This window comes from Ceratotherium simum, chromosome 36 (assembly GCF_057802395.1).
Source record: "Ceratotherium simum simum isolate JZ-2026a chromosome 36, ASM5780239v1, whole genome shotgun sequence".
In the NCBI taxonomy this organism is placed as follows: Eukaryota; Metazoa; Chordata; class Mammalia; order Perissodactyla; family Rhinocerotidae; genus Ceratotherium; species Ceratotherium simum.
Window position 1 is genome coordinate 26,189,552 of NC_141935.1, and position 27,888 is coordinate 26,217,439.

General features: G+C 40.0%; 1 protein-coding gene across 4 annotated transcripts in view; it reads left to right on the forward strand.

Moving 5' to 3' along the window:
- Positions 1-27,888, forward strand: part of SMYD3 (SET and MYND domain containing 3) — a 736,966-nt gene that overhangs the window by 684,341 nt on the left and 24,737 nt on the right. The window contains exon 13 of one of the 4 annotated variants that reach the window (XM_087424453.1): positions 10,828-11,205. The exons of 1 other annotated variant lie outside the window; for it this stretch is intronic. In XM_087424453.1, coding sequence (XP_087280579.1) covers positions 10,828-10,929 — 102 coding nt within the window. In that variant the 3' untranslated portion in view covers positions 10,930-11,205. Of the gene's footprint in view, positions 1-10,827; positions 11,206-27,888 lie in introns of those variants that run through there. 2 more of the 4 variants (XM_004439574.3, XM_087424457.1) reach the window with 2 other exon arrangements.

Here is a 27,888-nt window from a genome sequence, read left to right on the forward strand (position 1 = left end):
AGTTCTATCAAATACGTTCTTGAATGAATAGATTTTTTAATGAGCAGAGGACTTTAAAGGCTCACCATCCTGACCCTGTTCTTTTAGCTCTATATGGCTATACAGTTAGACCAGATCTGCTCACGACCTTTGCTGACCATTTCCTAGCAAAGGGACAGCCTGAACACGTCCATCTCTTTGCAGTCTCCTAGGACCGGCAAGTCTAGAAGTGGGTCAGTTTCATTCTGCAGAAGGCTGCCCTTCCTGAGCTTTCTCAGGGCTCAGGTAACCCAGAGAGGAGAAAGGAAAGATATATTCTGTGCCTTTTAAAACTGATGTTCTTTATAGACTGGCACCCCTACATATTCTTTCTTGTCTTAGAAACTTTGGAAATAATGGGATGAAATAGCTTGAATAAGGGTTCCACAGGCAGAGTTTGGAACAGAAATCAGAAAAGCTTCAGAAACAGAAATTTGTTACAGATTCAATTAGGCCCCAGCCTCCCCCAGGAAAGGAATCCGCTTAGCCCAGCTCTGATTTGGTTTGGGCTTCCATCTCCACTGGGCTCAGCTGAAATTCTTGTGATTGCTGACACAGGACAGCCCTGGGGTCCCTTCACAGTGCTTCCTTCCTGCTTTCTCCTGTCTCTAATCGACTTTCATTTCTTTCCATTTATTTCTTGGAAGAATTTTGTTAGCCACTAGTTTGACTTCTTGGACCTCACAAGCAGCCATCCTCATCTGGGCTGTCTTGTCAGTGAGCCTGTTTCTTTTCTGTGAGCTCTGCATGCTGCTGCTCCCTCATCCTGGGCCAGACTAGCTGCTTTGTGAATAGTGCTTTGTTAGCTGAAGTCAGGTTGGGAAAAGTCAGACTTCGCCCTCAATAACCATTTTTTATTCAGATGTAAATTTCTTATATTACACTGTAATATTTTTTCCCTTCTCGTTGCATTTTGTTGAAGCATTTTACATTTTGAGGATCTTTTTATCTTTTCCTGGACCTGAGTAGGAAGCACAGGCCACAAGTCCTGGCCATTGCTCCTCTCATTCCTGCACAGCTATTAGCTACTCCAGCACATCCAGGGAAAGCTCAAAGCACAGCCACGCTGGTCTCTATCTACTCCAGCCTACGTGCTGATTTCCAGCCCCCCAAATGGCTGATTTAGAGCATGCAATTCTATTGTTGCCATTTCTTAATCTGCTACAGTGATTCTTACCCTCTTTGGTTGTGTTATTGTTTAGGAATCTGATGAGAACCACTGACTCACCAGAGAAAAATGTACATACACGCAACATTTTGTAGATTTGGTGAGGAGGGGGGTTTCAGGGACCCCCCGGAGCCCCTCCGTGGACTCTCAGAGTGCCCACAGCCTCTAGGTTAAAAAACTCTCCTCTAAATGTGTAACATCACACTTTTAACGTGTGAGCAGAGGGGGGGAGGACAAGAGGGCATGCGGAGACGATGCGCATAATTCTCAGTAATGCCTTCAGAATTGTTGGAAGTCCCTGGCTGCGATAAAAATTTATGAAGGACCCCTAAATAGAGAATATTAGTTTTAAAAGTATGTTTCTGAACCAAAAAAGGAGAAGATAAGTAAGAGAATGGTCAGTAAAATGAAAGCATAGTGATTAAGTCATATTAAAGGAAACAAGCAGAAATTTACCTACCAGAAAGTGAAAGCCCAGTAGTAACAAGGAGCCAAGTGAGGAACCTGGGCTTATACCTCCGCCTGGCAGTAACAAGGTGTCATCCCCCCTTCTCCTGCTGGAGCAATGTCAGAGAAAGCCAGCTAAAACAGAAGGCTTAAATAAAATTCAGAATCTTAACAGAATACTCAAAATGCCCAGGTTTCTATTGAAAATCATTTGTCATACCAAGAACCAGGAAAATCTCACTCTTAATGAAAAAAAGACAATCAATAGATGCCAACTCCAAGATAACAGAGATGTTAGAATTATATGACAAAGATTTTAAAGCAGACATCATAAAAATGTTTCAACGAGCATTTACAAACACCCTCAAAAAATGGAAAGATAGAAAGTCTCAGCAAAGAAATAAAAGAGATAAAGAAGAAGCAAATAGAGCTGATAAATTCAGTTATGGAAGTAGAGAGACTTCAGCTTAGCGACAAGATGGAGTGGATGGAGAACTGAATTAGTGAACTTAAAGACAGAGCAACAGAAGCTACCCAATCTGAAAAACAGAGAGAAATATGACTGAAAAAAGGTAAAACTGAACAGAGCCTCAGGGACCTCTGGGACCAATAACAAAATATCTAACATTGGAGTCCCAGAGGGAGAAAAGAAAGAGTGTGGGACAGACAAAGTACTTGAAGAAATGATGATGGAGGCATCCAAATTGGAAAGGAAGATGTAAAATTATCTCTGTTCACAGATGACATGATGTTATATGTGGAAAACCCAAAATATTCCACAAAAGAACCGTAAAAACTAGTAAATTCAGCAAGTAGCAGAATATAAAATTAACATACAAAAGTCAGTTGTGTTTCTATATACTGTCAGTGAATAATCCAAAAAGGAAATTAAGAAAACAGTTCCATTTACTATAGCATCTAACAGAATAAAATACTTAGAAAGTAACTTAACCAAAGAGGTGAAAGACTTATACACCAACAACTATGAAACATTGCTGAAAAAAATTAAAGACAAAACAGAAAAACATCCCATGTTCATGACTGGAAAACTTAACGTTGTTAAGATGTCAGTACTCCCCAAGGCAATCTACACATTCAGTGCAGTCTCTATCAAAGTCCCAATGATGTTTTTTTCAAAAATAGAAAAAATCCATCCTTAAATTCATATGAAACCTGAAGGGACCCCACTAGCCATAACAATCTTGAAAAAGCAGAAAAAAGTTGGAGGGCACACACTTCTGATTTCAAAATTCACTACAAAGCTACAGTAATCAAAACAGTGTGATACTGGCATAAAGACATCCGTATAGACCAATGGAATCGAATAGAGAGCCCAGAAGTAAATTCTCACATATATGGTCAAATGATTTTTGACAAGGGTACCAAGACCAGTCAATGGAAAAGGACAGTCTCTTCAACAAATAGTGTTGGGAAAACTGGATATCCACATGCAAGAGAATGAAGTTGGACCCTTACCTAACACTGTATAAAAAAAATAACTCATGGATTAAAGTCCTAAATATAAGAGCTAAAACTATAAAACTCTTAAAACATAAAGGAAAAACTTCATGACATTGGATTTGGCAGTGATTTTTGGATATGACACCAAAGATGCAGGCAACAAAAGAAAAAATAGACAAATTGGACTTCATCAAAATTAAAAACTTTTATGCATCGAAAGATACTATGAACAGAGTAAAAAGGCAACCCACAGAATGGAAAAATATTTGTAAATCACATATCTGGTAAAAGATTAATATCTAGGATATATAGAGAACTAAAACTCAACAGCAACAAAAAACCTCAATTCTAAAATGGGCAAAGGACTTGAATAGACATTTCTCCAAAGAAGACTTACAAATGGCCAAAAAGTACATAAAAAGATGCTTAACATCACTAATCATTGGGGAAATACAAATCAAAACTACAATAGATACACTTCTTACCCATTAGGATGGTTATTATCTAAAAACCAGAAAACAAATGTTGGTGGGGATGTGGAGAAATTAGAACCCTTGTGCATTGCTGATAGGAATGTAAAATGGTGCAGATACTGTGGAAAAAATAGTATGGCAGTTCCTCAAAAAAATGAAACGTAGAATTACCGTTTGGTCCAGCAATTCCACTTCTGAGTATATATATAAAAGCATTGAAAGCAGAGACTTGACAGATATTTGTACACCAAAGTTCTTAGCAGCATTATTCACAATAGTCAAAAGGTGGAAACAAATGTCCATGGACGGATGAGTGTATATATATATTACCACAATAAAACGTTTTTTAAGAAAATAAATAATGGTGGGAAACTCCCCAGACTTGGCAAAAATATAAATACCTGCGGATTCAAGAAGCTAACTGAATCCCAAACAGGAAAAATCCAAAGAAGAACAATTTGAATTACAGTGGTTTTCTCATCGGAAACCATGGAGGCCAGACGAAAGTGGTGCAACATTTTTCAAGGACTGAAAGAAAAGAATTGTTAACCCAAAAATCTATATTCAGCAAAAATATCATTCAAGAATAAAGGGGAAATCAAGACATTCTCAGATGAAGGAAAACTAAGAGAACTTGTCATCAACAGACCTATTCTAAAAGGATGGCTAAAGGAATTCTCTAAACAGGAAGGAAATGATAAAAGAAGGAATCTTGGAATATCAGGAATGAAGAAAGAACTTGGTAAACAAAAATACAGGTAAGAAAAACAGCCTTTCCTTCTTCTCTTGAGTTTTCTAGATTATATTTGATAGTTTAAGCAAAAATTATAACGCTGATGTGGTTCTAAATGTTTATAGTGGAAATATTTAGGACAATTATATTCCAAATAGGGGAGGGTGAAAGACATAAAAGGAGGTAAGTTTTCTTGAACTGGTGAAATGACTACACCAGTAGAGTGAGATAAGTTATGTATACATAATGTAAGATCCAGAGCAACCACTGAAGAAGCTATACAAAAGGATACACTCAAAAGCACTATGGAGTGGAATTCTAAAAAAAACATGTAAGTAACTCACAGGAAATGCACGAAAAAGAAAATAGAAACAAAAACCCCAGAATAAACAGAAAATAAAAAATAAAATGGCAAACTAAATCCTAATATATTAATAACTACATTAATTATGTAAATAGTTTCTGCAAAAAATGTAAATTATCTAAATACACCAATTAAATGGCAGACATTAGTAGAATGGATTGTTTTTTAATGCCCAACTCTATGCTGTCTATGAGAAACTCACTTTAAATATGATATAGGCAGGTTGAAAGTAAAAGGATGGAAAAAGATATATCATGAAAACATGATTAATCAAAAGAAAGCTGGAGTGGCTATATTAATGTCAGGTAAAGTAGACTTCCCAGCAAAGAAAATTATATTAGAGAGGGACATTATATAATGGGAAAAAAGGTCAATTTACCAAGAATACATAGCAATCCTAAATGTATATGCACCAAACAACCCAGTTGCAAAATGTGGGAAACAAAAATTGATAGAACTGAGAGGAGAAATAGACAATAGACTTGTACTGGATACAAGTATAGCTGGGGACATCTGCACGCCTCTGTCAACAACTGACAGAACAGCTAGACAGAAGATCAGCAAGGATACAGAAGAATTTAACAACACCATCAACCAACAGGATCTAATTGGCATTCATAAAACACTCCACCCAAAAGCAGCAAAATACACATTCTTTTCAAGCACCCACAGAATATACACCAAGACAGAGCATATTCTGAGCCATAAAACAAGTCTCAGTAAATGTAAAAGGATTCAAGTCATACAAAGTAAATTCTCTGACCACAATGGAGTTGAATTAGAACTCAATCACACAATATTTGGAAATGGAACCAAATCCACACCTCGTAGCTCTGTGTCTGGGACTTGGTTTGCCCCTAGAATTTATCTAGTCCAATCTCCTCGTTATTCAAGTGAGGAAACGGGCTCCAGGAGTAGACAGGACTTCTTAAGGTCCCTCAGGTGCTCAATAAACATTCATTGGGTTGATTGATTAGTTAAACATAGCAACACAGCAGCAACTCTTTTTCTGGAATATCTACTACCACTGGATGGCACAGCCCTGAGCTCACCACATCTGTAAGCCCTCCTTAGGTCCCCCTGGGCTGAGCTGGTCCCTCCCTCCTCTGCATACCCCAGCACCTTACATCTCCCTTTATCACATACTGTCCTGTTATAATTCTGTCTCCTGGCTGTGCCAGAGCTCTTCCCAGGGCAAGGGCCAAGCCTTACTCATTATAACTGCTTAGACAATATTTAGTGAATGAATGGATAGATGTTTCCTGTAAGGAAATTTTGCCTCCCAGGAGGACAGGTTCTCTCAGCGAATCCTACACTCTGAGTTATTCAAGGTGTAGAGCAGAGCAGAGTCAGCAGGGGCGTTGCTGAGCTCAGGCATCTCATCAAAGGCTTTGGAATTTTCTGCTGCCCATTTTACAATGGCTTCTGAGCCATTTACAGGCTTCTGGGGCTCTGGAGCTGCTGAATGTGTAAGTCTTGCTTCTTACATTTCCCCCTTTGGATGCCCCAGTCCCCCCCACCACCACCAACTCTACTTTCCCCCTGAGATGAGTAGAATAAGAAAACTTGCTTGCATTTTTCTCTCTGTGATCTGATTCCAGAGTTCTTTCCATGCATACAATTCTTTTCCCTCTGATTTCATATCCATATTTAAATCATGCTTGGGGAAGTCATTTGTTGGATTCCCTCAGGCTCACAGTAGAGAGTATGTGAGATCCTTGATAAGCTTAATATATTTGTATTAAAAATTAATAAGAAAGCTATATTGTTTGCAACTTTAAATCATAATTTGATTTAATTCATTTTCTTTAATATATGACCACAATTCTAAAATTACTTAACAAAAAAAAGATGTGATGAGATTGAAATCAGTTCTGGGGACCCTATCTTTATTCCTGAGTGAACCATGCCTGTCATGTAGCAGACGGTCTGTGCTGCCATTTCTCCTGTGACATTTAGAGTCAGTACACGGACGCAGCAGCCCCCTTGGAGCCTTCAAATGAGTCCTCTGTGAAAGATTATGCGCAGGCTCTTTTTAAATGCTACCATTAAAAAAATAAAATTTGATAGAAAGAGATAAGCTTTGCCCAGCACAAGCCGGCTCTGATTTTATATTTCCTTAATCTGTTTTATATACTGCTGCAGGAAATTAAACCAAAATTGCCCTTTCTGATGTGCGCGTGTGTGGCAGTTAGAACGGGCTGAAGGAAGGGAGACATAGAGCTATGGGAAACAGTTGCTCTGGTTTGTCAGAGATTTATTGTAAATCTATTTTTTGGGGAAAAAAGCCCTCCTCAACTTCCCACTGGGCTGAAGGGCTGTGGACACCGTGGAGAGCCAGCCTGTGCCCGCGGCCACACAGGGCTCTCTTCTTACGTACTGAGAACTGTTGCCCGGTTCACCTGCAGGCCCAGGTGATGTCCAGGATGCAGACCAGCTGTCCTCCATCACCAGGTGTGAGTTTTAGCCTCCTGACGTTCCCAATGTAACACGTCACTCACGTACACACAGAAGATAATCGCCGACGCTGTTTGCACGTTACTGAATTCCACTTCTTTCTACTTTTATCGCTCTCCTTTTCTCTTCTACCTCGCCCGTCGCCTAAAGGAAATTACATGTTTACTTATTAATCACGTCTATATTTAGTTTTACCTTCCAGACAAATGATGTGGATTTTTTTTTCCGTCTCTTCAAATTGGTCCTCTGTCCCCAGCTATATGCACTGCCTCCCTGCTTCTAGCCACCCCTGTGGCTAAGATCCTCTCATTTTAGTGCCTCAAATCCTAAATACACACACCCAGGGGTTGCCCCCTGCCTCTCCTTTGCTTCTAGTACTGCATTCGCCACCAAATAAGAGAACGCAGAACACCACCAACAGCATTTGACTAGGAAGACCTGTGACCCCTCAGGTGTCTCAGAAGCCACGTCTAGGTCTAGGAGACCCTCTGATCCGTCCCCTTGGTCACTGCAGACTGTTTGCAGGTGGAGGCTGCACAGTGTGGTAGGAGAATGAATGCTGGGTTGAGTCCTGAGAGCAAGATGCTCACCGTAGGCCCACCTCTCAGGCCGTAACATGAGGACGTTGGACCACATGGTCTTCATGGCCCTTCCATAAGGAAGCAGGCTGGGAGGTGTGGAAGTGGGGCCTGGGAAGGCCGGGCAGCTTCCCCTTCCTGGCTGTGGCTCAGCAATTCCATAATGGCTGCAAGGCCGGAAGCCACGTGCTGATGCTCAGGCGCCTGCCCTGCTGTGGGACGAGCAGCTCTATCCCTTTAATGAACAGGAAGAGTCTGGATCAGCCACAATTAACTTTGGCTCTTGAGGAGCAGACCTTCTTCTTAAAGCTGGAATTGCAGAGAAAGTGAAAGGCAGAGAGGAAGAAAGATTGGAGCCTGTAATATGTTGGAAAACATGCAGATCGACCTTTCCTTGTCAGAGTGATACGGAGATGACTTTGTCATTTAGCCTCTGAGTCAAATCACTGAGAATCACAGAACATTCTCCAGGTGAGAAACTTGGAGAAATACGAAAGAGGGGCAAAAAGAAGCTGGTTCTCCTGAGAAACAAGGCCAGGCCCTCACCCAGCAGAGGACATCGTGAGGGGCAGGGAGGGAGGTGAGCCCTCGCAGGTTGGGTCTGGCCTTTCTCTAGACTGCCCATCAGTGGGGCAGAGTGGAGGGTTATTTCCCTTTCTGCAAAGAGCTTCTCAGGCTGTGCTTCTGGCCCCTTCATCTTCCTTTGCCAGATCACAAGTACATCTGGCCCTCTGTTGAGTAGAAGGAAAGAGAACATCTAAGACAGCTTTCAAGTAAGAATTTCTCGTGAAGGACTTGAAGCATCTCTCTGATCCGAGAAATGCCCTCTCTTTACACTTGTGCCCTCATGCAGGTCTCTGCCTCAGACCTTAAGATGCCCAGAACAATGGAGGACCTGGGGCAGGGGTGGAGGGTGGGGGGCAGAGAGAATAAAACATGAGGCATTTGTTCCCCGAATGGCAGCAAACATTTGTTTTTGATCTTCTGCCCTGAGGGATCTCACAGAGCTTGGCTGCATGCGAGGTGGGGCCTGCTCCCAACTCCTCTACCCCACTCCCCAGGATTTGCTTGCAGATACTGTACACCCACAGGGCAGACCCACTCAAGTTAATTAGAACCAAATCCCCACTACCCAGAAGCTCGTCGCAGCACTTTCTGGGTTTTCCAGCCGGGATGTCACCTGGTGATGGGCTTGCCTGTCAATACAGGGTGACAGCCAGGCTCCTGAGCAGAGCTCTTCCAAACTGGGAGACCAGGGCCTGAGGCTGTGGGCCTTTCTTTCCCTTTCTCTTTTCTCTCTCTCTCTCTCTCTCTCAGCAGCTAAATCCAGACCGCCTCTCTCTGCCTGTTTCCCTTTATTCCAGCCTAAAGGGAACATTTGTAAAGAGGCAAAAAAAGAAGCCAAAACCGCAGGCCGAAAGCACTCCTAGACCTGAACACTTCGCTTCTCTGGGGTCAGCTTTCCTGCTCTGTGGGATGAAGGGGTCTGACTACGTGACCACCAAGTTGTTTCCCAGCTCTAAAGTCTCCATGGCTTTAAAGATGTTCACCCCCAGGAATCCCACCTCTAGGAATTTATCAGCAAAGGCAAAAAAAAGTCATATGCTTTAAGATCTACGTCATATCATAATAAAAAATTAAAAGTGATCTAAATTTCCAAGAGTAGCTTAGTGAATGATGGTCTGTGAACATGACGGAATTAATTGTGTGCAACCATTAAAATGGTAATTATGCTGGCTATAATTAACATTGAAGAATAAATAGTTGCTATTATTTGTTGAGAGCTTACTATATCAATTGTTCTCAACCCTGAGGGCACGTTAGAATCTCCTGAGCCCGGGCCTCGCCCCGAGAGAGCAGGTTTCAGTTGATCACGTGTGGGGTCTGGACATTGGTGTCTCTTTTGAAGCTCCCCGGTTGATACTACTGTGCAGCCAAGGCTCAGGGTCTCGGTAGTGCATACGAGGTACTTTTCTAGGTGCTTAACAACCACCAGAGTGATGTCTTTACACATCTCCTGAAGGTACATTCCAATTAAATACAGTGGGTCTAGTGCCCCTCCCTTCCCACTAGCTTCCCATTTGGGCAGTGCAGGGTGAGACTGTTTATTTCTAATTTATTGTTGCAAAAATATTTTTGAGGGTATTCTGGTTATTTATTGCTCTAGGACAAACCATCCCAAAACTTAGCAGAGTAAAACAACCACTATTTTATTATGCTCCCAGATTATTTGGGTCAGGAATTCTAACAGATCATAACTGGAGTGGCTTGCCTCTTTGCCACCATATCTGGGGTTTCAGCTGGGAAGACTGGCAGCTGGCTGCCTTCTGACTGGTGGCTGGAATCATCTGGAGGCTTTTTATGCACATGTCGGCATCTAGGCTAGGATGACCTGAAAGATAGGCTCAGCCAGGACTATCACCAGAGCACCTACACTTGGCCTCCCCATGTGGTTTGTGCTTCCTCACAGCATGGAAGCTCATGGTTCCAGGAGCAAGCATACTAGTGACCAAGGCGAAGGCTGCATGGCCTTTTTGACCTAGCCTTGGAAGTCAACAGCATTACTTCCATTATACTCTAGTATTGAAGTGGTCACAAGCCCACCGGACTTCAAAAATATTTCAGACATGGAATTGATGGGCTGAACATGGCGAGTAAAGAAAGGAACTGTCACAATGCTGACGTTGTGTCATATGACATGAAAAGAGTATAAAAAATTATTTGTACATCATAATCACAGTGTATAAAGATGAGAATTGAATGCAGCATGCAAAAGTGAAAATTTACTTTAAGGTGGTAGCAGCATGGTAGTACATCTTTAATATTATCTAATCATTTTGGTAACTCGTCTTAAACCTCTGTAACTGCCTGCCAAACCTATGCACTAACAGTCTCTGAAGATCATTTTTGGATACCAGGCCCCAGCATGACTTGATTAGTGAGTCTGCTTTCCACGCACTACGTTAAAAAATGACCTTGTCCGTTCGCACTCTGGCTTGGAGAACCACAGTGCTGCTCACACTGTAGACCTGCGGGGTTCTCCGGGTCCCTAATATCACAGGAGAAGAGGAGGAGCAGGCACGGCCCCGCCCACTTTGGTATCTAATCTGTCATTCTTTCCCCTTTAGGCTTTTGATATTATGAGAGTGACACACGGCAGAGAGCACAGCCTGATTGAAGATTTGATTCTGCTCTTAGAAGAATGCGACGCCAACATCAGAGCATCCTAAGGGAACCCCGTCATAGGGAAAGATGGCTCACACCTTTGTTGAATGCCTTACTGAGGTCACACACTCTGTACTCTGTTTGCGGTGTGAACCTCCCCTATTGGAAATGCTGTTCTGTGTTTATGTAGGTAAATAAAGACAGACATATGGTTTGCAAACCACAAGGATCATTAGTTTTAGAGAAGCACGATTATAATAAACATAAAATTTGGTTGAAAATGCCCTCTGGCAATTGTTTTCCTTGCTTACTCATTGGTAATTTTAATGTTTAAGATCTCAACATAGAAGAAAATCCTGTTAAAACATGACAGGATAGGTGTAACTTTCTGCTTAGATTATGTAGAGATAACTAAATAAAAAATCAATGTTTTCACATTTGCTCCCAAACAAATACTTCAAGTCCATTTTGGTAAGAAGCAAAATTTTCAGGTGGTGTCTTTACTATTTGTGGCAAATGATACACGTCTCCGTTATTCACTTCCAAATACATCTCAAACACAAGAAGTTTTATCCTCAGTCCTAGAAAGAAGTCATTTTAGGTGTTATTAGAAACGGATAGGACGTCTTAATGCTAAAAAAGAAAATGTTTTTTCACATGCCTCACAGCTCTTTGTGTAACTCTCTCATTCTGAGCATTTTATAACCTTTTGTGTACGTCATGCCTTTTTTTCTTGACATTTTTTTCTGTAATCCCTGTGTCTGTGGTAAGACCATGTGAGATGCATAGCACGAAGCTCCAATATCCTGCAGGAGGCAGGGGTCTAGCATCTCAGCTCAAATCAGGCTGGCTTTCATTTCTTTTTCCTCTCTATTACTTCCCAATTCTATGGCCTGCTTTTCCCCCTTTCTACGTTGGACAAATACAGAAAACCTTTTCTTTTCCTCCACCAAAAAACAGGTAAATTCTTTTATGGTTCGGTGATCCTGTGAGCGTTCAGTCCCTCCTGCTTAGAGGAGACTCTGGCGGTAACTGACGCCCCTGGATTCCTGCAGCTGAAGGGATTCTTAGCCTCCCGTCGTCATCCGCACCTTTTTTTTACAAGCCAGGAAAAGAAATACAGGGAGTGATGGCGGAAGCCAGAGCAGCAACTCCCTTCCCTCAGTCCTGTTCCGGAGGCTCCCCCACCCTCACAGGGAGGGGCAGGTCTTCCGGCCACATGGCCGAACTGCGGCAGCAGGCCTGTCAGGATGACACATGGACGTCTGATGGAGCCAGAAGGAACCAGCCTCCTTTTGCAGCGGAGAAAGCTGACGACTAGAAACTGGAGTCTACTGGCTGCACACCTAGTGATCACTTAATCGCTGAAACGTGCACGCGAGCCCACAAGCTGATGAGTTCTGCAGCCTTTTTCATCAGCCTGCTTCTGCTCGAGCTACTATCTGTCAAGTGTCAAGCACATCCCTAAAGCACACAGTTTCTCTAATAACCACAGTAGCACAACAAGGTGGGTCTTTTGAGGCCCATTTTATAAGTAAGGAAACTGAGGCCTGGAGTCAAGTGCCCTCATGATTTACTCAGTGACCTTGAGAAAGTGGCTTAATTTCAGTCTCTTTGAGAGACCAGTTCCACCCAATTCAACAAATGTATATTGAATGGTTACTGTGTTTCTAGGAAAATGGGATACAAAGACTGAATAAGATATGCCCCTTGTCCTCAAAATGCACACTGTCTGGTATAATATTTGCATCGGTTAGCTTTTACTGCATAACAAACTACCCCAAAATACTACTGATTTTGTTCATGCTTCTGCACGTCAGCAGTTTGGGCTGGACAGTTCTGGTTTGGCCCAGGCTTGGCTGATCTCAGCTGGGCACACTCATTGTCTGCGGTTGCTAGTGGGTCCCTTGGGGAAGTGAGAGTGACTGGGCCATGTAACTCACTAGATTAGTCCAGCCTTGTCCACATGGCAGTAGGGTTCCAGGAACAGGAAGAAGGCAAGCTTCAATGAGCAAGCACTTTTCAAGTCTGCTTGTGTCACGTTTGCCAGTATCCCATGGGCCAAAGCCAGTCTCAAGGCCAGCGCAGAATCAGGGCTGGATACAGGCTCCTCTTCCCAATCAGAGGAGCAACAAAGTCACATAGCAAGGGCTTGGGTGTGTGGAGGGGAAGAAATTGTGACCATGCATGCAATCCACCGTAGCAGTCCGTAAGCTATTTTGGTGTTACAGAACATTCAGTGAATTTGATGAAATCCATAGACCTTCTTCCTAAAAAAACATATACATATGAACGATTTACTTTTAGGATCAGGGATTCCTGAACTTGCTACTGCCCATAAATGGAGTCCCTGGAGTCCGTCATCTAATGAAAAATAGACTTGCTACCTTTCAAAAACACTGGTGGGAATCGTATTGGTTTCTCATTTTAAATTCATTAGGGGAAAAAAAAAGTGCATCGGTGCACCTAACAGAAGGTGGGGGTTGTAACTTACGTGCCAAACGAGCAGAATTCACTGATAGAACCTGTGTTTGCCAATTTTCTGAATGAAATTTGTCAGTCAGTGATGATCCTGGATTAAGAGATTTGCCTTCTCGCCTCCTAGAGAAAGCATGATAGGCTTTTAAATCCCTCTCAGCCCGCTTCCTGTTTTCTGAGAAAAGGACCTTTAAGAGGAAGGGGCCCTGCTTGCATCAACTTTTAATAGAAAGCAAACATTGAAACAACAGTAAATATTTACTGAACAACTTTACAGCAAAATAATTTTGGAGAAGGGGGATGGGGATGAAGAACATAAGTTAAAATTCATGTCACCAGTGGCTGACGATTTATTGCTGCCTCTGCCTCCATGACTGCTATTTCATTCATCCATAGTCATTGTAGCGGCAGGTTTTTTTCACATCAGTAACTTGACGCCATTAGTTGCTCCTCTGGGATGAGAACACATTTAAACTGAAAATGAACACGCTGGGCATAATTTATAGCCATGCCGTATGAATGCCAAGGGTGCGGGGGAGGAAGGCTGCCTGGGAAGGCTGCTCACGATGAGAGCTCAGGACAGGCTTCCTCCAGCCAGGCAAGAGTGCTGGGCGGCCGAGAGGGCAGCCATACTCTAACGAAGCCAGACAGCCACAAACCACAGAGGGCTCTCCGTCAAGCTTCGCTGCAGGGATGAAAGAGAAACTCCATACGTGGGAGCCCTCCCTTGAGTTATGTCTTGAAAATTCTTTTCTGGCCCAATCAGGAAGTGATGTTACACTCACTCCGAGTAGCCCACTGGGATTCCACAGAGAGAAGATTCTGGACATTGTCTGTGGAGCATCATAAAATCCTGTGACAAGCAGTCATTGGCAGAAGCTTCAAGAACACACTGGAGCCCTCCTTTTGCCTGAGGTCTGTAAGAGATCAGGGGGAAGACCCAGCAACACCACCCCCAAATTGGGACACTCCTTTAACCTTTTTGAGGTTTGTAAACATCAAAACGTTATTGGCTTACAGTCAATATATTCAAAACCAGTTCAAAATAAATCAAAAACCAATTCTCGGCCGGCCTGGTGGTGCAGCGGGTAAGTGCGCATGCTCTGCTGCGGCGGCCTGGGGTTCTTACGTTTGGATCCCGGGCGCGCAGCGACGCACGCTTGCTAAGCCATGCTGTGGCGGCGTCCCGTATAAAGTAGAGGAGGATGGGCACGGATGTTAGCCCAGGGCCAATCTTCCTCAAGAAAAAGTGAGGATTGGCATCGGATGTTAGCTCAGGGCTAGTCGTCCTCACACACACAAAAAAACCCAATTCTCTGCCCTTCGTATTTAGCTCAGCACCATCATCATCCTTCCACTCTTCAGCACAGAAACTCAGAGTCACTGGTTTGCCCTTCTCCTTTGTCAGAGGAATAAGTTCTGTTCATTCATCCTCGGAAGTGCTGTTTTAAATTTCAGCCATTTTTGTTCTTACCCATCCCCAGGCTCTCTGCAGGCCCCCAGCACCTCATTCCTTAGCCACTGCATAGACCTGCTCACTGACCTCCTCGCCTGCCATCCCTCCTTTCCTGTCCTCCCTCTTAGCTGCCAGTCATCTCCCCAAAACACCTGTTTTGTCATTTCCTCTTATAACTCCTCAGCTCAGAAGCTTACAGTGGCTTCCCATTGCCTCTAGACTCAAAGTGCAGCCTTCAGACTGGCATTGATGGTCTCAAACTACCAAATCTTATACTTACGGATTCCTACGTGAACCTGAGACTCGAGCTGGACTAGCCCCCACTGCCATCTCCTCAATTATGCCCTCTTCTTTATCACCTCTTTGTTTGTTCATACTGGCTCAATTCCCTTCTCCATCTATCTAAATCTTACTCACTCTGAAAAGGACTAGCCCAAGCCACTTTGTTCTTTTTTCTTTCTTTTCTTTTAAATCCAAATACGTTATAGTCTGTAACTGTAATTCTTTTTGGTGCTCAAGTTGTATCAGCTTTGGCTATTGGGATCTTCTTCAAATTGGATCCTATGTCCTAAGTGTTCCTATCATTTTGGAAATACTTTTTTACTTAGGGGCACAGCAAGATGTTCCAGGCTACCTTGTACTTCCCCACTCTAGACCTGGAACTAGCCATCCTCCACGGAGCGCTGGTTTCCTTTAGTAAGGAACAATACTTAGAAACCCTGATCTGGGCACTATGTTTGCTTATTGCTACTAGGAGGTGGTTGCTTTCTAGGCCTTTTTAAAATCATGAGTTCACACTGATACCACCAATTAAAAACCAGCATTCCAAGGTTGTTCTTCATCTTCCTCCTTCCATATTCATACTTCTCTCATAGGCACAAAATAGCTTTGAAATTACTACTACAACCACTACCAACAGCAAACCTACTAAGTAAAATTTAAGATTATTTTCCAGTGCTTTTTGTTCTTAGGCAAGACAGTTGCATTGTCAGAATACTATGTTTAAAAGTTACTTGAATTATTGTTTTCTGTGTGATTATGTAATCAATTTGATATCCAATTAGGTTTATTTGTTTCTATTTTTATTCAGCTTTAGGGTTTGCCCCATTATTGATTTATGCTGGTATATAAAATCAATGTAATATATTAATATATGTTATATTTTGCTATTACAAATAATCCCATAATGAATAACCTTGTACGTATGTTTTCTCATATTGCTGGAGATATGTCTTCAGGGGAATTTCCCAGAAGTGGAATTGCTAAGTCAAAAGGTAAATGCATAAGTAATTTTATTAGGTATTGGCAAATTTGCCTGGAGGAGGGTTGTATAACAATGCCTGTTTCCCCTCAGCCTTGCTGACAGCGTGGGTTGCTCAGCTTCTGAATTTTTTGCTAAGCTGATAGGTGAGATATGGTATCTCAATGTAGTCTAAATTTGCATTTTTCTTATTAGTGAAGTTGGAAGTCTCCAAATATTTAAAAGCCTTTCGTCTCTCTTTACATGTCTTTTGTCCGTTTTTCTATCAAGTTTTTTTAGATCTTTTTTCCTTGATCTTTAATTCTTTATATATTAGGCAGATTTTCCCCTTTAAAATTTAATCTCTTAGTTTGCCATTTGTTTTTTGACTTTTGCTTTAATTTTTTGCCCTGAGTTCCTTTGGATAACATTTTCAAAGGAATTCCATAAGAACTCTACTCCATGATAAACCAGGGTCTGGTTGTAAAGTTAACCACCACCAACTTTCCTCATATGGTTCTTGATTCTTAACAGTTCATGAGTTGATATTTAAAAATGTATTCTTCTACTACTCATTGTATGATCTTCTTGTCTTCAATCAGCTCCTTGTCTGGTTAAGGTTCTTTACCTGGTATAATGATTGAAATTTGCATTCCTGAACTGTCTGGGTCCTTAGTGGTCTTGGCTTTTTGGGTTGCTTCCATCTTCCATTAAACTAGATATACAACTACTAAGATTCACTTTGGAGAATCCTGGGGGTTCAGATATGGTTCTCCTTCACCCCATTGTATAGCAGCAATTCGATATTGGGATCAATCGATCCATCAGAATGGTAATCTGCTTCTTCACCTGTTGATTCAGAGGTGTGAAGAGCCCAAAATGGCCATAAGGCAGTCTCAGTTTTCATCATAATGGAGCCATTGTCGTATTCCCTGGAGGAATCATTCCTCCCTTAGAAACCAAGACATTTAAATCAGCAGACCAAAGGTCACAGGGATAGGAAGCTAAAATTCTGCAAATGCATGATTAACTGTAATTGTGAGAGAAAATTATTTACAGCCCTAGAATTGAGATAAATGCCAGCCTGCATATTAAAAGTCAATGTAGAATAAAGGCTGAAAGTCTCCCAAATCGTGCTTCCCATGAATACTTTCTTAGGAAGCTACTGGATGATTTTAATTCTCTAATTTTCTTATCGTATCTCTCCTATTTTCTATCTTTTATATTTTTGCTTTACTTTCTGAAAGATTTCCTCTATTTTACCTCTCAAAATTTTTATAGGACTTTTTCACTACCAATAGCATTATTTTTACTTTTCAAGAGCTCTTAATTTATCATTGAATGTTCTTTTTAAATAGAATCCTGTTCTTGTTTTATGGAGTCGATATCTTATCTCTCTAAGGATGCTAATGATAGTGGTGAGAAAGTTGATTTTTTTCTCTTTGCATAATTTGTTTCTACCAGATTACATTTTTCTTTTTGTTTGTATTGGTCTCTATCTTTCATATTATATTTTTCCTTAAATATCTGGAGACCATTGGCTATCTGCGATAATTTAGAGTAGGATTCCATAAAAATTAACTAGAGACTTGATGGCTTTTGATTATGGAATGCTGAGTTTTGTGGCACAACTCTCCCATCAAAAACAATAGGGAAAAAACATACAAAAATAAGTTTTAAAACACTAATGAGATTAAAAACGCCGGGGAACTTCTAGGCTGATTTTTGGAGGAAAGCCTGTAACAGACAAGTTAGTGACCTATTAGATATCAGAACCAAAGCTACTTGTTCATTAAAGGCATTTGTCAGTGCCACATACTTGGACTTCACAGGCTTTATGGGGGAAAAGGGAGAGAAGTTAAGGCTCATGAAATCCCTAAAGTGGTAAGATTTAAAAGAGATTCTGTCCATATTGAACTGGGACCCCAAAAGGCTAAATAAACACTTATTGAAAGCAGAAATAGGCTCAATGATGTCTTGGTGCTGAAAAGAGCAATAAATGAAAAGTGAAAGGAAAGGGGAAGCAAAAAGAAGACTCTATAACACTAGTGTCTTAAGACTAGACCTTATGTGAATTTTCAGTCTAAGCAGGCAAAGGCTGGGTTGACCAAGGAGCCTCACGTTATGAACCGAGTTGTGGTCCTCAGCTGGTAAATGCCCCCAAATCTCCAGCAGAAACAAATGAAACCCTCACCAGAGAAGGATACATTCATCCTAGGCCTCTAGGAAAGCCCACAAGCCATTTTTCAAGGTCAGCGAATGAGCAGTCAACGGTAATCAGGAACTCAGGAACAAAAGCAACATGAGTGGGTACTAGGAAAACAACAGACAACAGCAACAAACTTATTCCAATTCCAAATACTGGAAATATCATATATGTATTTTAAGACAGTTGAGTTCACTATTTAAATTAAAAAATGATAGATTTTTTAAACTACAGAGACTAAGGAATTATAAAATGTGAAATAATATATTTGAAAAATAATCATACAAATGCTAGAGATGAAAAAAACAATAATTTAAATGAAAACTACAGAGGATATTCTTGGCAGCAGATTGGTCATAGAAGAGAAAGTTAGTGAACTGGTAGCTAGGTCAGAAGGAATTATCCATAATGCAGCAAAGAGAGAGAAAAATATGAAAAATATAGTAAATAAGTTAAGAGATGGGGAGAAAATAGTAATAAAGTCTACCATACATTTGATCTAAGACCCATAAGGATAGAAGAGTGAGAGTATGCAGAGATGAGTTTTGAGCACACAATGGTTGAAAATTGTCCAAAACTGATAAAAGCACTAATTCACAGATTCAAAGGTCCAGTGAATCCCAAACATGACAAATAATAAGAAACCCACGAAGATATATCATTGTGAACTTAAGAAAATGGAAGAAAAAGAGAAAATCTTAAAAGCAACCTGAGTAAAAAGACAGATTACCTTCAGAGGAATGCCACTTAGAGTGACAGGTGATTTCTCATCTGCACCACTAGAAGTCAGAAACAATGGAATGGTGTTTTCAACTGGTGAAAGACAATAACCGCCACCCAGAATATTATACCTTGCGAAGGTGTCTTTCAATAATGAGAGTAGAATGAACATATATAAAAACAAAACCTAAGAGGGCTTATTATTAACAGTACCTGACTGAAAAAAATGCTAAAGAATGTGCAACACACAGAAGGAAAGTAATCACAGATGGAGGGTCAGAGTTGCAAGAAAAAATGGAAAAGAAAGAAAATGGTGACTATTTGGACAAATATAAATGAAGTTTATCTTTACAAAATAGTAATAATGATTACTAGGGTTAAAAAATAAGAAATGAACACTAGATAATGTTATCAGTACCTAAAGAGGGAGTAAATAAAGTTGAAATGTTCTTAAAGGCCTTGTATTGTCCAAATTGAGGGTAAAGATTTTGATTGACTCTAGATTTTGATAAGTTAATTATGCAAGCTTTAATTTCTAGGATAACCACCAAAAAAATAGAGTCAGAGTGTACAACTTATAAACTTTTAGAAGAGAACAAAGGAATTGTTAAAAAAAATACTCAGGGATCAAAGCAAAAATTTAAAAATAGAAGAGGTGGGGAATTTTACACACAAAATAAGATATTAGATTTAAATATAAATATATTGGTAATTATAGTAAATGTAATTTAATAAACAATAATTATAAACAGAGTAAATGTTTCAATTAAAATAATATCAGATTGGATTTTAAAGGTCCAACTGTACGCTGTTAATAAGAGACATCTAAAACATAAGGAGACAGAACGTTTAAAGTAAAAGAAAAAGGATCATTATGCAAAGACTAACCAAAAGAAATCTGGTGTGGCTACTAATAATTAATACAATACAATATATAATATAATATAATATGGTATAATATAGACTTTAAGGCAAAAAGTATTACTAGAAATAAAGACATTTAATCATGGTAAAACATTCAATCTACCAGGAAGATACAAATCTAAAATTTGTAGGCACCTAATAATATTGTATTAGTGAATGTAAAGCAGAAATTAACAGAAATAGACGTATCAACAATCATAATGAGGTATTAACTCATGGAGCAAAGAAGAAATAACAATGGGAATATGAACATATTCTAACTGAATGATACAAAATAAAAACTTGTGGGATCAGTAGAACATAATTGGATATAGATAGTCGTAAATATACAGGCCAGAAATGCCCTAAGGTCCTCGTAGTGACCAAATAGAAAATTAGGCCAAAAATAAATGAGCTAAGAACCTATCTCAAGAGGTTAGAAAAAGCTCAGGCAATATACCCAACAAAGGTAGAAGGAAAGGAATGATCAAGATCAGAGCAGACCTCGAAATACAAAGCACGCACAAAATAGAGCAGATCAACAAACAAAAAAAAAAACAGTGTTTTGAAAAGACTAATAAAACTGTCAAGCCTCCAGCAAAATTAATGGAGGAAAAAAAGAGAAGATACAAATATCTAGTATCAAGAATGAAAAGGGAACATCACTCCAGATGCCTCCGCATTAAAGAGATGATAAGAGAATATTAACAACTTTATGCCAAAATTTTTGACAAGATAGGTAAAATGAACAAATTCTTAGAAAAATATAGCTTACCAAAGTTGACTCAAGATTTTCAAAAATCATATAACAATAATGAAAAACAATGAACAGTTTATATTCTTTAATGCTCTTTCCACAGAGAAAAGTACAGGCTGAGTTGATTTCACCAACGCAGTCCACCAAAACGTAGGGGAGAAAAAAATTCAACCCTTCACAATTTTTTTCTAGGGAAAAGAACAATAAGGAATACTTTCCAACTAACTTACTCATTTTACCTCAATAACAAAATCTGACAGTACAGAATGGAAAAGTACTGGCCAATTTCACTCAAGAATATAGGTGTAAGAATCCTAAAGAAATAGCAAACCGAAGTTAGCAGTGCAGAACATTGTTGAAGTTAGCAACATATCAGAAGGATAATACATCCTATAATCCACAACATTAAATAGAGATTGTCACATGAACATCTCAGTATGTGCAGAAAAAGCATTTGATAAAATTCAAGATCTTTTCATGATTAACTGAAATTTTAGCAAACTAAGAATCAAAGGAAACTTCTTAAAAGGTGAAAGATATCTACAAAAACCTAGAGCAAGCATCATACTTCACAGCAAATATTGAAAGTTTGCTTTTGATATCAATAAATACGTTTCTCAGCATTGTATAGGAGTTCCTAGCCAGTGTAGTAAGGCAAGAAAAAGAAATAAAAGATTTAAGACTCAAAAGGGAAGAAGTAAAACTATGATCTTGAATAATATGAGTGTGCACATAGAAATCCAAAAGGATCTATGGATAAACTTAGAATTAAGTGATTTTACTAAGTTGCTGGATATAAAAATTAATTTAAATACCAATTCTATTTTTGCATGCTAGCATAAACAGTGAAGTTGTACAAAGGATACCATTTACAAATAGCATCAAAAAACCTTATTTAGGAATAAACCAAAGATGTGTAAGACTTTAATAAAGAAAAGCTTTAAACTTTATTGTTAAACATTAAATAAAACCTCAATAGAGAGAGATGCCATGTTCCTGATTTGGAAGACAATATTGTAAAGGTGTCAATTCTACCAAAATTGATTTTTAGATTTAATGTAATCCTAATCGAAATCTCCAAAGATTTTATTTTGTGGCTTATTCTAAAATGTATAAGTAAATTCAAAGGCTTAAGAAAGGCCAAAATACTTTTGAAGAAGACTGTGGTGGGATGATTTACTCTATCACATATCGAGGTAAATTATGAAGCAATATGGTAAACAATACAGTGAAGTACTGGGACAAAGTTAGCAAATAGACTGCCAGAGCAGCGTAGACACTCAGAAACAGATCCACACAGATTTGCACTCTATTTCTGTCCTTGATATAGGACAGAAATATCCTACAGAGCAGTGGAGATACAACTGGCCCCAATAAATGGTCTGGGGACAACTGGTGTGGTGCCAGTATTTGATTGTGGTCTTTCAGTCCTATTTGTGCTCTTCTGTACTCTGCTCTGAAGTTCTTGCCTTGGAGTCTTCAAACTATATTTCCCAGGTTTCCTTGCCAGCTGGCTTGCTATTAGGTTCTTCCAACAGTAGGTGTTATGGAATATCTGTAGATGGGAGGAAGGGGAGGAGGGGCTGTTGTCTTCATTCTCTCTCTCCCTCCTCTCTGCTCCTCCTCCCTTCCCCTCCCCCTCTGCTCCCCTCTCTCCCTATCCCTCCTTCTCTCCCTCCCTCTCTCTCTGCCTCTTCCTCTTTCCCTTTTCTCCCCTTCCTCTTGACCTTGATCTCTCATTCTTTTAGCTTCTTACAGGATCTCTGGAAATGGCTGTGTCTCATTAGTAAAGCCAACATTAGCCATGATGAGTCCTCTTCCACAGTCCTAGCACCTGTTGTGCTGCTCTGTTCTTGGTGACCCTCGCACTCCATGCTGCGCAGAAGCTCCTGGGCTCTGCTGACACAACTTGCTACATTTTGTTTCTCCAAGCTTAGGAGTGGTGGCTGCTGTTGGCCATTACTAAATTTTGGTTTGTCGCATCTGTCTCTTTTTGCTCTTTCCTCCCTCCCAACACTTTTGTAAACAGTTTCCAGGATTGAGTCCTCCTGCTGTTTTCTAGAATGTACCTCAACATATATAGTTGATAGCTTGATTAAGATTCCAGGAAATAGACTTGTGATTCTGGGATCTGTTGCTGACTCTTTTGAGCTTGAATGCAGTGAAGACCCCATTGCTGGTGGAAAATAGGTATTGTTGTCTATGGAATGTAGTGGCATTGTGATTACTCGTTATCCCCTGTGCTTGCTTGGGTTAAAGTGCCTACTGAGGAAAGCCTTTGAGGAGAAGAGGCTGATACTGCACTTGACTTGACTGGTATTGTAGTAATGATGACTATAAAGCTTGTGGATTGGGATAACTATTTCTGACTGTACGGAAGAGATCTAAGTAAAATAAATGACACGCTTAGTGTTCTGAGCTCTCTGCTCAAGGTAAAATCAGAGAAGCAGAAGACTTCTAGGGTAGTCCTAAAAGGATTATTTCTTGTAGTTGTGGTTAAAATTCCACGCGAGTTCAATCCAGAGCCCCACCAAGTCTCTTACATAAAAGATATGGCATTGACAGGGAAGGAGAATGTTTAAAATAGGGATATTTGTGTATAATTGGACAAATCTGACCACCTTGAATTCCCAGATATCCTTGAGCTTCCTTACCAAAGAAAGCTGTTCCTCCTCTCCTGTCTAAAGACCCTTGCTTTCCTTTGATTGAAGACCCTGTCATAATGTCACCAGAAGCAACTGACCTCCAAGGGATGCTTTTCTTCTTCTCCAGGCACACCCCACCACACTTCATTACCTCCAGACCCATAACTTGAGTCAGATCTCAAACGCCGTATAGGACTACCTCAGGAAGAGATACTTATATATCCTGAGGAATATGTGTAGAAATTGAGTATAAAGATAATACAGCAAGAAAGATGGACTATAATGCTGGATCAGGCTGAATTTATCTATATGGGTGCACGTAGCAGAGACTGTGGATTTAATGTTTTAACCTGAGACCTGAGAGTGGCTATAACAACTTGCTTGCTTGGTTGAGTGAAACCTAGATTCAATTGTCTCATTCCATGAGGTAGGGCTGTCAGAATTTCCCTGGTATGATGAAGAGGAAGGAATCCAAAGAGTAAGGAGATAAAAATATTGGAATGTTTTATCATGTGCTACCACTTCCCCCCCACCACCCAATCTCTGTAATATTCCCCAGTGGACACTCCCTTGATTAACACATTGAAAAATACTGTGTTGAGGGGAGCATCAACATGCTTGAAAAATTCTGTGATGGCTATGCTTTTCAGACCCAGAGATGATGATGAGAGATGCCAGTATTGAAATGGGTTCTCTAGTTTCATTGAGAATGATGAGATCCCAGAGGGGCAGAGCTTAACCTTCAGAAACAAGGTGGGAACAATAACCATAATGGGTAGCAGGGACAATGTGTCAATCAGAATGTTTTGACTTCAGACAATTATTTTTTCTGTATCAATTTTCAAGGACCACGAGACCAGTTTGCTTTCACCTGGTAGGGTGAGCAGCACACCTTCACCATTTTGCCACCGGGCTGTGTCAGTCTCCTGCCAAAATCTTCCTTTGCAGATCTTGATCATTTTGCAATCCCGCAGAACATTGCCTGGCTCTACTGTATTGATGACATCATGCTAAATTAACCTGGTGAACAGTAAGTGGAAAGTACCTTCACTGATTTAGTAAGTCCATACATGCCAGATAGTGAGAGATAAGCCCTACAAAAATTTAGAAGCTCACCACAAAAGTGAAGTTTCTAAGTTATAATAGTATAGAAAATTTCGGGTTCTTCCCTTCAAAGTGAAAGATGAGTTGTTGCACCTTACAGAAGCTACTACTAAGAGTGTGGTACGGCACTCTCCCTGGTGCGTACCGCACTTGACTGTGCTATTTCTATCCGTTTACCAAGTAACCTGCAAGGCTGTCATTTTTAAGTTGAGCCGGAGCAAGGAAGGCTCTGAAGCAGGCCCAAGCTGCAGTACACGCTGCTCTGCCACTTGGGTATTTGAAGTGTCTGTGGAAAATAGAGATACTGCACGGAGTTTTTGGCGTTCGCCAATAGGAAAATCAGAGTGAAGATCCCTAGAGATTCGGAGAAAAGACACTCCCTCTTCTGCAGATCGTTATTCTTTTGATAAGCAGCAACAGAGCTGCCCAACATAAAATGGCTGTCACCTGATTCATTAAGACATCGGGTTTGGTATATGAAGGTCCAATCCATCAGCAAGTGGAAACGGTACATACAGATATCAGGTTCAAGTAAGTCATACAGGCACAAGTGAGCTGCATGAGTGGGTGGCGCAGGTCCCCGCGACGCCCGTTCTCACTGCACTGCTGCCTCTTCATCAGTTCACGCGTTTAGCCTCCTAGGGATTCTCTAAGATCAGTTGATAGAGGAAGAAAAAAAAAATAGGCCAATTTACAGATTGTTTTTCATTGTGTGCTGGCCTTAGCCAGAAATGGACTAATGCAGCATTATAGCGTCAAGGGTGTTCCTGAAAGAGACCTATTAATGAAAACAGGTAAATAACTGAAATGGCAGAAAATCTAAATAGGCAAAAGAGGAAACCCAAGTGGCCAGGAAAGCATAGGATCTTGTAGTCAGAGAAATGCAAAAATAAACCACAATAAGATATTACTATACATGCATCAGACTGGATAATTTTTTGAAAATCTGACAGTGCAAGTGTTAAGCAGAACGTAGAATGATAAAAACTCCTATACAAGGGAGTAAAAATTATACAACCACTTTGATGAGCAGTTTCTCATTATCTGGTAAAGTTAACATTATCTTTTTCCAGCCTTTTAATTTCAAACTTTTTCTATTTTTATCATTCAGATATGGCTCTGATAAATAACATAGCATGGATAGGTTTTTTTTTTTAATATATTGTCTCATAACTTTTGTGTGTTTTGGATTTTTGTGTGTGAGGAAGATCAGCCCTGAGCTAACATCTGTTGCCAAGCCTCCTCTTTTTGCTAAGGAAGACTGGCCCTGGGCTAACATCTGTGCCCATCTTCCTCTACTTTATATGGGATGCCGCCACAGCATGGCTTGACAAGCGGTGCCTAGCTCCGTGCCCGGAAGCCGAACCAGTGAATCCTGGGCTGCCGAAGTGGAGTGTGCAAACTTAACCACTACGTTTCTGGGCCAGCCCCTCATAACCTTTGTTTTTAATTGAAACATTTAGTTTATTTAATATAATTAACAGATTAATTTGGGTTTAAATCTACCTTTTTACTATTTACTTTCTTTTTGTATTAACTAATCTATATTCCTTTCTTGTCTTCTTTTATATTTTTTAATGTCCTCCATTAGCTGGAAGTTACACCCTCATATTATTTTTTAGTGGTTACTCGAAAATTACAACATGCTTCCTTGACTTATCAAAGTCTAATGTTTCTCAGTAATTTTACTCTCCTCCCAGACAATGCAAAAATCTTAAAATTTAACTTTATTTAATTTCTCCAGATTCACATGCTATCTTTGCTGTTTGTTTGTATTATACAAAAATAATTTAAATCCTGTGAGATTGTTGTTCTGTGGAGTCAGTATTCATTTAGGTTTACCCACACATTTACCCTTTCTTTTGCACATTTCTCCCTGCATTTCTGGACTTCCGTCTGGGATCACTTTCCTTCTGCCTCAAGAATGCCCTTGAGTATTTTCTTAATGGTGGATCTGCTGCTGATGAATTCTCTCAGTTCTTATTTTTCTGAAATGGCTTCATTTAACCTTTAATTTTGAAGGATATTTTCTTAGGAATTCTAGGTTGTCAGACACTTTTCTTTCAGCAGTTTGATGATTTTATTCTATTTTCTTTGACTTCCATAGTTTCTGTTGAGAAGTCAGACATTATTCTGTTGTGGCTCCTTTGATAAGTCTGTTTTATTTCTCCATATAGCTCTTTTTTTTTTCTTTTCTGTAATTTTACTATGATATGTCTAATTTGGGATTTCTTTTTATTTATCCTAATTGGAGTTTGTAGGGTTCCATGAACCAGACGTGGTTTGAAGTCTTTTATCTGTTACAGAAAATGCTCAGTAAATATCTATTCACATATTGCTTCTGACCCATTCTCTTGTTTCTTCAGAGACTCCAATTCCATATGTGTTAGACCTTCTTCCTTTGCTCCCTTGTTGCTTACTCTCTCTTCTATTTTCCATTCTTTTGACTCTCTCACTTCATATTGGATATTGTCTTCTGAATTTTTTCCAGTTTTCTAGTTCTCTTTTCATCTGACTCTAATCTGCTGTTAGACCTACCCACTTAGCTTTTCATTTCAGCTATTTTATGTTTCTTTTGTTTTTTAAGAGCCTAGTTTCTGAAAAATTCTCAATTTTGTCTTTCTTCTTTTTGAATATATTAAGCATATCTATTATAAAGTCTGCATCTGATCATTCCATTATGTGGGTCTCTGTGTAACTGTTTGAACTATATATTGTGTCTTTTGACTTTCCTTCCTGTTGTTTTGAGAGTTGTATGTCTGATTATTTTTTTAATTGAGTGTTGACTATTGTATCTGGAAAGTTATAGAAATAATTGAGACATAAGAAAATGCTGTCATCCTCCAGAAAGAATTTATATTTGTTTCTGGAACGTGGCTAGCAAATTAGCAATCTTGGATCATCTTAATCCAATTTCAAGAATTGAAGTGATTTGTAGCTGAGTTTTAGTCTACCCCAGTTCACCCTTACTCCTAGGGTATAGCCCTTTGGGGGATCTCAGTCCAAAATGGAAGGAATAATCACGCCCCTATAGTTGAGTCCTAGACACAGTTTTTGCCCCATAGTCCCATGAAGTTGTCAAAAGTGCTGCTCAGATTTCCAGCTTCTCAGAGCCTCTTTTGAAATAGTCATGGGGGTGGGGGTGGGGAGTACAGTCAGTGCCAAAGTATAAAATGCCTTCCGTAATGTGATAAAGAATATTGGCTTAATCTCCTGTCAGGAGGATTTTGCTTCATTAAAAGTGGTCTCTCCAGGAGTACTCTCACATTTATAATGAGCATCATGACCGTATTGTATCTGGTCCCTCCAGGTGACCAGATAAATCATGAGATTTTTTAAATAGTAGAATCATCTAAGAGTGCTTGTGTGCTGTGGCTTATCCCATTACTGTAAGGGTACTATTGACTCTGATCTCTGCTTTAGAACATATGAAAGAATGTTGCTGCCTGTGCCTTGTAACTAGGGGTGAGGGAAGGGGGAAGACATATATGAGAGTGAAGGAGGGTATAGAAGAG